General features: G+C 41.9%; 2 protein-coding genes across 2 annotated transcripts in view; one reads left to right on the forward strand and one right to left on the reverse strand.

Annotated features, from left to right (window-relative positions):
• LOC110513420 (uncharacterized) overlaps positions 1-15,010 on the forward strand; it is a 199,117-nt gene that overhangs the window by 86,119 nt on the left and 97,988 nt on the right. The gene's annotated exons all lie outside the window — the stretch shown is intronic.
• LOC110485289 (uncharacterized) lies at positions 386-10,762 on the reverse strand. The gene is given in 5 exon segments (XM_036941915.2): positions 386-2,020; positions 2,022-2,099; positions 2,101-4,484; positions 4,889-5,066; positions 10,163-10,762. Coding segments are annotated over 5 exon segments (2,718 nt in total). The 5' UTR covers positions 10,172-10,762; the 3' UTR covers positions 386-1,951.

Genomic DNA, 15,010 nt, shown 5'->3' on the forward strand with positions numbered 1-15,010 from the left:
GTTGATGCTTTCCGGCTTCTTCTGTGGTGTTTAAAAGGTGCCGCCACCTACTGTACATAGTCATCAACACCTCTCTTCAAGTGGGTGAGGCGGTTTAGGGAGTCATTATGCTAGAAAATACTTTTGTATTATATCATGAATCTATTTAAACTGTACATGTTTCACTGTTTTAGAATCATCCTGAATGATAGTAAATGCATTATGTCCACGTGTGGTTGTATTGTTTTTATATTTGCAAATAAAATCTAAAATCACAAATCTAAGGTATTTATAGAAACAACAAAAACAGCTTGGTTAGAGAAATTCTTTGCTGTTGTCTTTCAAATGAGCTCATGGCTAGATTCCTTTATAGGGCGTGACCACAGACCACAAGTGACCACAGGAATCAGAGGTTAGTTTGTTTAATATGGTTTGCAACCCGGAGTATACACTTACAGCAATTTACAAACAAGACACTCAGTTCTCAAGATGGTGTTCTCTTTATATCCCCTACTATGGTTCACCCCTCGCAGGGTGACATCCCTTAACTTTATTACAATATAAACTAATAATTAATATTTGCAAATTCAAAGATGTTTCTGCTAGGCGGAGTTCAGATTGTTATTTGCAGTTTCCCAATCCTCCTTCTTCTTGCCCAACCGAGCCCCCTGTCTCATTTATTTTTTTCCTTTATTTAACCATGCAAGTCAGTTAAGAACAAATTCTTATTTTCAATGACGGCCTAGGAACAGTGGGTTAACTGCCTGTTCAGGGGCAGTTAGACAGATTTGTACCTTGTCAGCTCGGGGGTTTGAACTTGCAACGCTCTAACCACTAGGCTACCCTGCCGCCCCATTGAATATAAGAACTACCGATGAATTGTTATTTCATTTATTTATTTTTTATCATATAACTGTGTGCTTGTTTGTGTACAAGTACAAGGGCATAGGTTTGTGTGTGTGGGTTTGTTATTGGTGGAGGGTGGTATGTGCATTAACATTGGTGAAGTAACACATTAAACATTGGTTTAGGTGTTATTACATGATCGGTTTAAGTTATTACGTTATTCATAAAAAAAAGTTGTAACCTGATACCAATAACTTATTACATTAAGTGGAAAAGGTTATTAGACAACATTTTATCATATTAACCAACAAGATGTTACATTTACCGGCTTTATTACATTATAAATCTAAAAGTTATTACATTAACCGTTGTTACAAGACACAGTATGCATAGACCTTGCCTTGAACTCATGGAAATAATTATCCAATGTATTATTGATTAGATTTAGGATCATTTTAATCAATATAGATATATAAAATACACCATTTAAGTGATAACTTCTTGTTTAGAAGATAATGGATTGAATGTATTGATCAATTGAATACATGAATATACACCTATTGTTGAAACATTATTCTACATAATGACATTTAATAATAGTATTATCATGAGTACATGAAAGAAGATACAATTATCCCCCCCCCCCCCCCCCCCCCACACACACACAAGTTCCCTATAACATTTCCTATGATAACATTTATCCATTTAGATCAATGTGTGATATTACATAGACACAGGGGAGACCTGATCCTAGATCAGAGCTGCATATTATGCTGCACAGAGGTTACCATGGTGATCAGACTGAGGCAACTGTTTAAGAATGGGAGATGGATATGACTGTTCACTAGATGTTTTCTACTGATCCTGCATTGCTTGCTGTTTGGGGTTTTAGGCTGGGTTTCTGTACAGCACTTTGAGATATCAGCTGATGTAAGAAGGGCTATATAAATACATTTGATTTTATAGTTTATTTAGGGATCTGGAAACTGTGCCAGAAAGGAGGGAGATGAAACACAGCTATAAGGCTTCTCTCCAGCGTGTATTCGCTGGTGTGAATTCAGGTTATCTAATTACAGCAAGTTTGTGCTTTCTGTTTCTTTCTCATTGGCCCTAAATAAACAGAGCTTCACTGGTGTGAATAAAGGGTCCATAACTGACTGAAACGCTTCTCACACTGATCACAGATATAAGGCTTCTTTCTCACCAGTGTGTGTTTGCTTGTGTGATTTCAGGGCCAGTGACTGATTAAAGCTCTTTCCACAATGATCACAGCTAATAAGGTTTCTCTCCAGTGTGTGTTCGCTGGTGTCTAGTTAGTTTTTGTGATTGAGCAAAGCTCTTTCCACAATGATCACATCTATAAGGCTTCTCTCCTGTGTGTGTTCGCAGGTGTCTAGTCAGGGTGGAACCTGCAGCAAAGCTCTTCCCACACTGATCACAGCTATAAGGCTTCTCTCCAGTGTGTGTTCGCTGGTGTGTAGACAGGGAGGAAAATACAGCAAAGCTCTTTCCACACTGATCACAACTATAAGGCTTCACTCCTGTGTGTGTTCGCTGGTGTATATTCCAGGTTACTGATTGAGAAAAGCCCCTTCCACACTGATCACAACTATAAGGCTTCACTCCTGTGTGTGTTCGCTGGTGTATATTCCAGGTTACTGATTGAGAAAAGCCCCTTCCACACTGATCACAACTATAAGGCTTCACTCCTGTGTGTATTCTGTGGTGTGCAGTCAGGTGGGAAGCTAGAGCAAAGCTCTTCCCACACTGATAACAGCTATACGGCTTCTCTCCAGTGTGTGTTCTGTGGTGTCTAGTCAGGGTGGAAGCTAGAGCAAAGCTCTTCCCACACTGATCACAGCTATAAGGCTTCTCTCCAGTGTGTATCCGCTGGTGTGAATACAGGTTATCTGATTGAGCAAAGCTCTTTCCACAATGATCACAGGTATAAGGCTTCTCTCCTGTGTGTATCCGCTGGTGTCTAGTTAGTTTTTGTGATTGAGCAAAGCTCTTTCCACAATGATCACATCTATAAGGTTTCTCTCCTGTGTGTATCCGCTGGTGTCTAGTTAGTTTTTCTGATACAGCAAAGCTCTTCCCACACTGATCACAGCTATAAGGCTTCACTCCAGTGTGAGTTCGCTGGTGTGCAGTCAGGGAGGAAGCTACAGCAAAGCTCTTCCCACACTGACCACAGCTGTAAGGCTTTTCTCCAGTGTGAGTTCGCTGGTGTGCAGTCAGGGAGGAAACTATAACAAAGCTCTTCCCACACTGATCACAGCTGTAAGGCTTTTCTCCAGTGTGAGTTTGCTGGTGTGCAGTCAGGGAGGAAACTCTAGCAAAGCTCTTTCCACACTGACCACAGTCATAAGGCTTCTCTCCAGTGTGTATTCGCTGGTGTCTAGTTAGTCTATCTGATACAGCAAAGCTCTTCCCACACTGATCACAACTATAAGGCTTCTCTCCTGTGTGTGTTCGCTCGTGTGTAGTTAGGTTGCCTGAATGTTTGAAGCTCTTTCCACACTGATCACAGCTATAAGGCTTCACTCCTGTGTGTGTTCGCTGGTGTGTAGTCAGGCTGCCTGAATGTTTGAAGCTCTTCCCACACTGATCACAGCTATAAGGTTTCTCTCCTGTGTGTGTTCGCTGGTGTATAATCAGGGCGGAAGCTGCAGCAAAGCTCTTCCCACACTGATCACAGCTATAAGGCTTCACTCCAGTGTGAGTTCGCTGGTGTATAATCAGGGCGGAAGCTGCAGCAAAGCTCTTCCCACACTGATCACAGCTATAAGGCTTCACTCCAGTGTGAGTTCGCTGGTGTGTAATCAGGGTGGAAGCTACAGCAAAGCTCTTCCCACACTGACCACAGCTGTAAGGCTTTTCTCCAGTGTGAGTTCGCTGGTGTGTAATCAGGGAGGAAACTATAACAAAGCTCTTCCCACACTGATCACAGCTGTAAGGCTTTTCTCCAGTGTGAGTTTGCTGGTGTGCAGTCAGGGACGAAACTCCAGCAAAGCTCTTTCCACACTGACCACAGTTATAAGGCTTCTCTCCAGTGTGTATTCGCTGGTGTCTAGTTAGTGTTTCTGATACAGCAAAGCTCTTCCCACACTGATCACAACTATAAGGCTTCTCTCCTGTGTGTGTTCGCTGGTGTGTAGTCAGGTTGCCTAAATGATTGAAGCTCTTCCCACACTGATCACAACTATAAGGTTTCTCTCCTGTGTGTACACGCTGGTGTGTAGTCAGGCTGCCTGACTGATTGAAGCTCTTCCCACACTGATCACAACTATAAGGCTTCTCTCCAGTGTGTACACGCTGGTGTACAGTTAAGGTTCCTGCACGAGCAAAGCTTTTCCCACAATCAAGGCAGGGGTAAGGCTTCTCCCCTGTATGAATTCTTACATTAGATTTGAAGGTGTTAGATGCAGCAAAACTCTTCCCACACTGATCACAGTGAATAATGAAGCCACTCTGGCTTGTGAAACTCTTCCCACAGTCAGAGCAGCAGTGGTGAGGTTTCTTCCCTGTATGTCCCTGCTGGTGTTTCTTGGGGTGTTCTAATCTGGAGAGACTCTTCTCTGTCTCGTCAGCAACAGGATGTTGAGGCTCCCCAGATGATAAGCCCCTCCCGCTGAGAGAACAACAGTGTATGTCCCCTGTGAAACAAAGACATTGAATAACTAGGTTTTTGAAATACAGGTCCATATATAGTATTATTTTTGTAAAAAGTATTTGTTATTTAGCAGACGCTCTTATCCAAAGCGACTTACAGGAGCAATCAGGGTTAAGTACCTTGCTCAAGAGCAGACAGATTTTTTACCTTGTCGGCTCAGAGATTTGAACCAGCAACCTTTATTAGTGGCCCAACGCTCTAAACCACTAACCTACCTGCTGCCCTTATCAATATACACTCATTGGCCAGTTTTTTAGGTACAACCCCCTCCATTCATGAAACTGGAGCGACAATTTACTGGCCACTGAGTGTTTACTGTTTATCAATCAATTAACAGAAGTTGCAGAAGCAGATTGTAGTCTAATCCACACCCCCCATTGTTCTTACTTGATGAAATCAAATCTCCCTCCTCCTGTCCTTCTCTCACAGTTCCACTCTGCCCTGCTGTTTTCCTGCAGTCGACCAGCAGCACAGAAACCCTCTTCAGATCCAGCAGTAAGGCGCTACCAGGAGAGTTGTGACCAGGGGACTCCGGCAGGGTGGAGGGGGACGGACTAGCTCTGTCCTGGTGACCACAGGAAGTATTGTACATAGAATATCATTAGACCAAACATTTGATTACTTTAGTCTAAATCTCTGATTGATGGCTGCATCCTTATAATACCTCCTTTCTCCTGAAGTGTGTAACCGTTCACTACTTTCCACAAATGTCTTGTATATTTCACTTTGGCAAATTTTTCAAAATAGAATTGGAATATTTTTTACAAAATTTAAAAACGTATAAAACTTGACGGTAGAACAAAGAGCAGAACAGAAACGAAAAGCTCCACCCCCTCTTTCAAGATGTAGATGTCGCCTCCCTTTCCAAGGTGTGAAAGATGGTAACACCTGCTAAATCATGTTGTTCAAATAACCAGTGATGAAAAATCTAAACACCAGAACTACTGCTGCTAGTTATCCCACTTGGAGCATGTTGAGAAAAATGTCAGTCTCATAGTTTCAGTATCCATATACAGTACATACATAGAAGAAACCATCAGATATAGGGGTATTGTGGCATGTTGTGACGGCCCTGAATTTTTCTGAACCGTCTCAGTGTTTCTCCTTCCAATAGGGTGCTTTCCCTTTAATTGCCAATTAAATAGCCAGCATCAGCTGCGCAAAAGTGGGGTTGTGATGGAGACGGGAATGAGGATGTGTTCAACCCTCAGTTCTGAAGCTTCTCTATTCCGGTTGTTTTGTTGCCGTTAAACGTGTGTTTTGTAGCCTAATAGAGTTTACCCAGGATCGGATCCACTCTTTGTGTCCGTGGACTACACCTCTCCGTTTTTCGTGGCCTTTCTCCGCTGGAGATCTGTTGGCGGATTGGATTGTCTGACTGACCGACTGACTACAACCTTTTTGTATACGGTATTTCATTTGTTTTGATGTGAGGTATACTGTGATGATTTATGTAGTTAGTTGTAGTTGAGGACTTAGTAAGAGTTGATACGCTTTAAAGTTCTGTGGTAAAATAATTGTTATATTGATTGTATGATTAATACTGGGTTTACGCTACACTTGAATGAACGGACAAACATCGCGTGACTAAGGTCACGGGAGTTCCCTGAACTCCTTTACCGGGCTGGACTCTTTACGCCCGAGGTACAGGACATTTCTGGAGGAACCAGAACTCATTGTGATATTATTATATGTGTGTGTAATCATTGGTGTTGCTAATACAACCCACGCATAAGAATATAGTAGTTTTTTTTGAAGTTCTTTCCAATGTTTTAAGGGTTTATGAAAAGTTTATTTCCATCCTGACTTTTACATAAGTCCTTTGTATTGGTGTAGACTTGACGGACCAGATGGGACTCATTCCCTCCCAAACCAAAAGGAGAAACCAATGTTTTCTCTGGTAGGCACAACCTACCTGGCACCCCTATAAATAATAACCTCAAGTCAAAACCGTTACATAAAAAAATGGCACCCCAGATGGGACCGCTCAACATTGAGAACTAACCAAAGCAAATCTTTTGTGTGGAATTAAAACAATGGATTCACCCCAAGATAATGTGCTCATCCATGTCATACCTGTCAATGGGAATACACAGGGCCATTCTGACCATCAAGCTGACAATACAAATCATAATGTGAATGGAGATAATGGAGTTGATTTGGGCCAGAGCCCTAGGAATCTGAATGCTCGGTCTGGACCACAGGCCACAGGAGGTCTAACCAGTGTAGTGGCAAATCGGTTCAAGTATGACACAACCAAGAACTTTGTGAAAATCAATATAGACTTTTAATACAACAGTATCATAAGCCGGAGCGGTCCGCGGAACACACACAATTTTTCAGAGCCCTCACTCTGAGTTATACACCTACCATATAAGTCCCTCCCATATGCAAATGAAGTTACATCCCAATCCGTGCTTCCTGCTTGTTCAGCCCAATAACGCCCCCATCTGCTTTCCATTAGATCCTAATGGTGACAAGACCCTTGCTTTGACCCTTCACTCAGCTTAATGCGTTCTCCTGTTTGTGTGTTATCTAGGGTCAGCAGACTATGTGTCTCTTCTGTTTTTAGCATGCTCAGCTATACTAAAAATACTATACATTCCCCTTTCCTGTGGCCTGTGTTCATACCCTGTAATTAACTCCATGTGTCCCTTTTGGTGTCTTTCATCTCCTTTAGCTTTAGGGTGCCTAGCTGTTCTGGTCGCCTTCTCTTCATATGGTTGTCTAAGATCAAACAGACTTGTCTCCTGTGATGTGATTGATGTCTGTAATCCATCAATTGGTCCTTTGGCTGACCCCCTCCTTAGACAACCTCTGACCTTTGTATGTCCAGCTGCCCTAGGTGTTGCCCTCTCCCATGGCCCCACTCTGGCTTCCTGTCCTATACAATAGACAATGTACCTTACCAGAATGGCAAATGCATCCCTCTTTTATATAGGACAGTATATTTATCCATATATGTACCTAATTTCTCCCACACCAGTTACTCACTTATTGACATGGATCTGTGTGGAAGTACTGAGCTAGCCCTCCCTCTGACACCCAACCTTCCTCCATTGTCTGGTTTATCTCCAGAGGTTGTAGTCTTACAACTTCAAGGTGACATCCTTGATATTCGTCGGACTCAACAACATCTCCAAACTCTTATCCACCATAATTTCAAATGTCTGAGGGAAGAGCAACAGAGTGCCATGGAATTCAGAAACTCACTGAGCACTCTAACCCACATGCTGACAGAGCTCAGTGAGAGTGGAAGACGGGAAATGACTGGTGCCATGGACAGGCAGTTTGACTACCAACGAAACCAACTCACTGCCACTCTCCAATGGCGCCTGCAACATCATCACACTGAGGTCCTCAAGGACGTTAATTCTGTTTTTTTCTCCCATGGTTAACACTGTAGACCACTTGCAGACAGAACTCTCTAATTGTGTTAAAATGTTGGATGACGTGTCTGTGGACATGGCCTCCATTAGGCACAACTCCTTACACAGAGTTTCTCTGGTGTCCACTTCAGTTCAGACCACTGAGGGCCAAGCTGGCACCTCTGAACAGCCAAGACCAGGCCATGCTGCAGCCACCCCTTGCAGGATGCAATCCACCATGCATCCTGGTGTTCATTTTCATTGTCCGATAACGCCCCCCCCCCCCTACTTCCTCAATCCCTCCTAGCTCGTTTGTTCATGGTGAATTGAGTAGACGTCATGTGGGGGCGATGCCCATTAAATTGCAATTTCCCACCTTTGGGGAAAAAAAGATGACAGTCCTGAACCGCTAATGTATCTAGAAAGATGTCGAGACTTTCTTGCCCTCAATCCCTTGGCTGACGAAGAACTCCTTGCCACATTGAGGACTGTGTTGCATGGGACAGCTCGACTGGTGGGATGTGGCACGTCTCACCACTACCTCCTGGGCTGACTTTGAGGCCAAGTTTTCCTCTGCATTTCTGTCTGAGGACTACACAGATGAGCTGGCAGACAGAGTCAGGAATCGAGTGCAAAGCGAGAAAGAGAGTATCCGTGACTTTGCATACGGTTACCACTCCCTGTGCAGAAGGTGGAAACCTGGCATTGAGGAGGAAGAGGTTCTTCAAGATCAATTTAATGACATCAACCCACTACTAGCCAGTCAACCCCCGAGAACGAGTCACCACTGTCGATGGACTGGTTCGCTTGGGACAGCAGTTTGAGAAGGACAGAGAATGCCAACAGCAATATGACCAGAGAAAGAAACAGACACCCTAACAGTTACCCAAGACAGACTATCAACAACAGCTAGAGTCTCCAGCCAAGACCCCTCTCATGTTCTGTTGGAGATGTAGCCAAAAGGGACATTCTTCAGCTACATGTCCAAGACCGTATCAAGTAAACCCTTCCAGAAACTAGAAATCACAACAGGCCAACACACCTAACTATTTTCACAGGAATCACCATCCTACTCTGGGTGCTTTAACCAGAGCTGAAACCCCAAGAGTCACTGCCTACGCCCCCCCCCCCCCCATCGACATCCCCTTCCTTTCAGTTAATACCGCACCAACTGGTGTTACCCCTGTCCATAGGCCCATGGACAGGAAGAGCCATCTTGGATACCGGGTCATCCTACACACTGCTCAATGAGAAACTGTGGAAGGAGGTTAAAGGCCCACAATACAACTTGAAGCCGTGGACAGAAGGTCCACTCTCTGGCTGATGGTGAGGCTAGACGACCACTTGGATGGAGTGAGGTAGAGTTCCGCCTGTGTAACCGCTCCTATGTGATTCCTTTGGTTATCCTACAAACCAAGAACCTTGCTTTTCCTGACGTGTTGGGAATTGATTTCATGTACTTCAGTGGTGTCCAGATTGATATAGTGGAGGAAGCACCTGTTTCCTTTTCGACTTGCGGTAACTCTAAATCAATAGCTGTTTAGTATTCAGAAAAAATTCACTTGCTCGACCATTCTGAAGGTCATGCAACTGTTACATGCAACATTTTTTGTGAATTTAACAGGACAGATGTTGCTCTCTAGTTTTATGATGTAACAAAGGTCTGGTTGAATGTATTCTGCCACTGTCATCTTGTCTCAGCTGAGTCAAGGCATATGAACTAACAGGTTATAACAACGCAATGATCACAACATGTAATATGGCTATTTTTCTGGCTTTCTTCCCTGGTGATTTTTACCTACACACCACTACTGCAAGTTGTAGCTTTGCCCTTATTATTTCTCCATGGTTCTGACTTTACCTGCTCGTTGCGCATTGTCTTGTGTCAATCTGTGTGCTTTAGGCTAGTAGGCTACTTTGCTGAAGGACAAAATATCCCACGTGTTTATTACCACCATTGTTTATGAAACAGTATAACTTTAGACCGTCCCTCGCCCATACCCGGGCGCGAACCAGGGACTCTGCACACCCACGAAGCATCGTTACCCACAAAAGCCGCGGCCCTAGCAGAGCAAGGGGAACTACTACTTCAATGTCTCAGAGCAAGTGACGTCACCGATTGAAACGCTATTTGGCGCACACACCGCTAACTAAGCTAGCCCTTTCACATCCGTTACATTTATTTTGTCCGGCTGTTCAAATGGAACGAATGGATATGGAAGATCAAATATGATTAAACTAGACATGTTATACACCACAGTAGGAAAACTGTTAATAAGTCGACATAACTTACCCGATCCATCGTTGAAGCCGTTCTTTCTAATGCGTTTCTTCAAATAAAAAACGTGACAGTAAATCTGTAGCTAGCCTACACTAGTTACTTTCTTTGTTACCGCGTTCAGATAAAGCTGGACCAGAACAAACGTTAATTTAAATATCAACACTCGACTAACGTTGTGACTAATATATATGTCTGATGTAGCCTAATCTTACTTCAGAAATATCCTGGATATGATTTGAATCTATTAAAGTCAATAAAACGTCCAACACCCTATTCACCAAAAATACTGTTGTTGTCTACCTCTACCCCAGAGTCTGTTGGAACAACGTCCTCTTCCGAGATTCCAGATAGTTTTAATTGTCTGAGGCCCAGTAAGTGTGGCCTAAAAAATACCAAATTACAAGCTATACGTGCTGCGAACCATGCAGCATTTACAGCAATGCAACCTCCGAAGTAGTCAGTGTGTTACAAGCATTTCGCTACACCCGCTATAACATCTGCTAAACACAAGTATGTGACCAATAAAATTGGATTGATTTATAATTCTTCCGCTTTACAGACCAGATCCAGAGATGTTGAGAAGGAAGTGGTCTTCTTCTTCTTTAGTGTTATGGCGGTCCGCAAAACAATGACTATTGGTGCACTTCCCCACCTAGTGTATTGGCTGTGTATCAGCCTACTATTCTGTAGTATGAATTCATTACACTTTGTGAAAAACCAACTAACCCTACACCCATTAAAACCTCATCATTATTCCACTACTTTGGCCCTCTAATTCAACACCAGGCCAGCATCCTGGGAGGACAGGATATTATCCTTCAAAACACCTTGTAAATATGCAGTAAAATATTATACACCCAAGTACTTCTCAACAGCTGCCACCACAACATCTATCCACTGTGTTTTACATTCTATTACTGTGGTACAGTTGACAACCATGGCCATGAACTTGGCCAAAACTTACTGAAGCATGTTATTCCTGTCACTCTCTATTGACCTCGGCCTAATTACAGAGACCCTCTCAGGATCCCTCACCCTGGACCCATCTCACTCTATTGACCTCGGCCTAATTACAGGGATCCTCTCAGGATCCCTCACCCTGGACCCATCTCACTCTATTGACCTCGGCCTAATTACAGAGACCCTCTCAGGATCCTTCACCCTGGACCCATCTCACTCTATTGACCTCGGCCTAATTACAGAGATGCTCTCAGGATCCCTCACCCTGGACCCATCTTCCTCTAGTGACCTCAGCCTAATCACAGAGATGCTCTCAGGATCCCTCACCCTGGACCCATCTTCCTCTACTACTTTCTTCACTGCATCAGCATACAACACCTTCTACACTACTGTGATCCTGGTAACCTCAACCTGTCTTTCTCTCACTGGACACATCTGATCTCCAGCACCATGTGTACCCCTACAGTTTATACACACAACTTTTTACATCAATACTACACATTCCTTTCTCTCAGGTCCTCCTGCACACTTCTCACATCTAGGAATCTCCCTGATACACACTGCTGGAAGGAAGTTGTCAAGGAAGGGAGTTTGTGTTTATACGGGAAGCACCGATACACTTACCGTCAACCAATCATGTCAATGTCGATTTAATACAGAGCTTTAAAGCTTGCCAGCTTGTAGTCTTGAAACTCGGACATTAGTTACCTTTGGCTCGTTCAGCCATCCCAATGGGAAAAATTAATGGGGGAAAATGAAGATTTTGGAACACCAAAAATAAGGTCAGCACAGGCTAAGGAGATCTTATACAGTACATTTTGTTCTATGAGATAATAGCAGACAGTTAATGTGAATTTTATGAATTATGAAGCATTTGCAATTGTTGTGCTTTTTTATTACATAAATACTTTAAAATTCACAAGAAGTGATGTTAGCTGATACAGATTGTAGAACGAAACGCATAACATCTAAACCTGTTTTCAACAGACCTTCCGGCGCCGACAGAGATGGCCGCCTCGCTTTGCATTGCTAGGAAACTATGCAGTATCACAAGCATTTCGCTACACTCGCATTAACATCTGCTAACCATGTGTATGTGACAAATAACATTTGATTTGCTTATAGAGATGGCTCATTCATCACAAAGCCCACTGATATTGCAAACCACTTGAATTACAAGATAAGAAAACTAAGGGATGACATGTCAGCAACAAACACTGACACGACACATCCAAGTATATCGGACTAAATTATGACCGACAAGAATTGTACTTTAGAATTCCATAAAATCAGTGTGGAAGAAGTGAATAAATTATTGTCTATCAACAATGACAAGCCACCGGGGTCTGACAATCTAGATGGAAAATTACTGAGGATAATAGCAGACGATATTGCCACTCCTATTTGCCATATCTTCAATTTAACCCTACAAGAGAGCATGTGCCCTCAGGCCTGGAGAGAAGCTAAAGTCATTCTGCTACCCAAGAAGAGTAAAGCCCCTTTACTGGCTCAAATAGCCGACCAATCAGGCTGTTATACCAACCCTTAGAAAAAATGGTGTTTGACCAGATACAATGCTATTTTACAGTAAACAAATTGACAACAGAATTTCAAGATATTAGCTCTTGTCACTTAGTATTTTAATGAATGCATAATGGTAAACCTAGACACTTGCCTCTTATAGTATTCTGAGTGGTGACTGAAGGCTCTCTACCTTGGTTAGATTCATTGATACAATTATGGGTCTTTAGCGTTCATGTAATATTGGAGTCAGAGTCAAAATGTTCTTCACTCTTCACCTTCTTCTGGCAACGGTCCATACTTGATCCCTTACTATTTTTAATTTGCTTCAATGATCTTCACATTTTCCAAATGTGTATTTTGGTCTTGTTTCATCCATCTGATAAATACATGACATTATCAAAGTATGTTTGTCTATTTTATGTTTCTATCTGAAAAGTCCTCTGAGACGTGTAATGACTTCTCGGAGAAGTGGTGATCAGGGTGGAGGTGGTAGCACATGATGGCGTGGGGGTACGGTCGGGGGGCTACCCACACGAAGCCTGGTCACTTTTTCAAGGTCATTTTTATGATGTTTCAGAACTACTTGTCAAAACAAGTTACAAATGTATAATTTTCTTTAAAAATAAATAACAGGTCATTCTGATGTGTATGATAGAACACATTTTCAACTCCAAGGACAAAAAAAATCACTGAGACATTTTCACCCCAAGTGAGACAACCGAGCACCCTGGCTCATTGACTATAAGGTCTACAGATTCATTAAGTTTATTTTTTATCAATGTGTCTGTATATATATATATATATATATATATATATATATATATATATATATATATATATATATATTTGATTGTACAGGTGTGTATATTTCAAGAATTCTAATCTTTTACTTTTAGATGTGTGTGTATTGTTGTATATTACTGCACTGTTGGAGCTAGGAACACAAGCATTTCTACACCCGCAATAACATCTGCTAAATATGTGTATGTGACCAATGATTAGAGTGTGTGTTTGTGTACGAGTACAAGGGCATAGGATTGTGTGTGTAGGTTTGTAATTGGTGGAGGGTGGTATGTGCATTAACATTAGTGAGGTAACACATAAAACATTGGTTTAGGTGTTATTACATTATTCATTAAAGTTGTAACTCACCTGATAAAGTAACTTATTACATTAAATGGAAAAAGTTATACTACAACAATTCAACATTTTATCATATTAACCAACAAGATATTACACATACCAGTTTTATTACATTATAAATCTATTACATTTACCGTTGTTACAAGACAGTATGCATAGTTATTACCTTGAACTCCTTGGAAATTATCCAATATATTATGGATTAGATTTAGGATCATTTTAATCAATATAGATATATAAAATACACCATTTAAGTGATAACTTCTTGTTTAGAAGATAATGGATTGAATGTATTGATCAATTGAATACATGAATATGTACCTATTGTTGAAACATTATTCTACATTATCCCCCCCCCCCCCCCCTTTTTTTGCAGCAATTACAGCTGCAAGTCTCTTGGGGTGTCTCTATTTTTGCTCATTCTTCAAGGCAAAACTGCTCCAGCTCCTTCAAGTTGGTTGGATTCCACTGGTATACATCAATCTTTAAGTCATACCACAGATTCTCAATTGGATTGCGGTCTGGGCTTTGACTAGGCCATTCCAAGACATTTAAATGTTTCCCCCTTAAACCACTCGAGTGTTGCTTTAGCAGTATGCTTAGGGCCATTTCCATTTTTTATGGATTTACTGGTGCTCCGTTGGATGTTCAAAGTTTCAGATATAATTTTTACAACTCAACCCTGATCTGTACTTCTCCACAACTTCGTCCCGGACCTGTTTGGAGAGCTCCTTGATCTTCATAGTGCTGCTTGTTTGGTGGTGCCCCTTGCTTAGTGGTGTTGCAGACTCTGGGGCCTTTCAGAACAGGTGTGTATATATATATATATATATACAGTGGGGAGAACAAGTATTTGATACACTGCCGATTTTGCAGGTTTTCCTACTCACAAAGCATGTAGAGGTCTGTAACTTTTTATCATAGGTACACTTCAACTGTGAGAGACGGAATCTAAAACAAAAATCCAGAAAATCACATTGTATGATTTTTAAGTAATTAATTAGCATTTTATTGCCTGACATAAGTATTTGATCACCTACCAACTAGTAAGATTTCCAGCTCTCACAGACCAGTTTTAATTTAAGAAGCCCCCCCTGTTCTCCACTGATTACATGTATTAACTGCACCTGTTTGAACTCATTACCTGTATAAAAGACACTTAGATTGCACACAGGTCTACTTCATTTAGCTAATTATGTGACTTCTGAAGGTAATTGGTTGTACCAGATCATA

The sequence above is a fragment of the Oncorhynchus mykiss genome, chromosome 13 (assembly GCF_057628025.1).
Source record: "Oncorhynchus mykiss isolate SJ-2025 chromosome 13, ASM5762802v1, whole genome shotgun sequence".
Taxonomy (NCBI): Eukaryota; Metazoa; Chordata; class Actinopteri; order Salmoniformes; family Salmonidae; genus Oncorhynchus; species Oncorhynchus mykiss.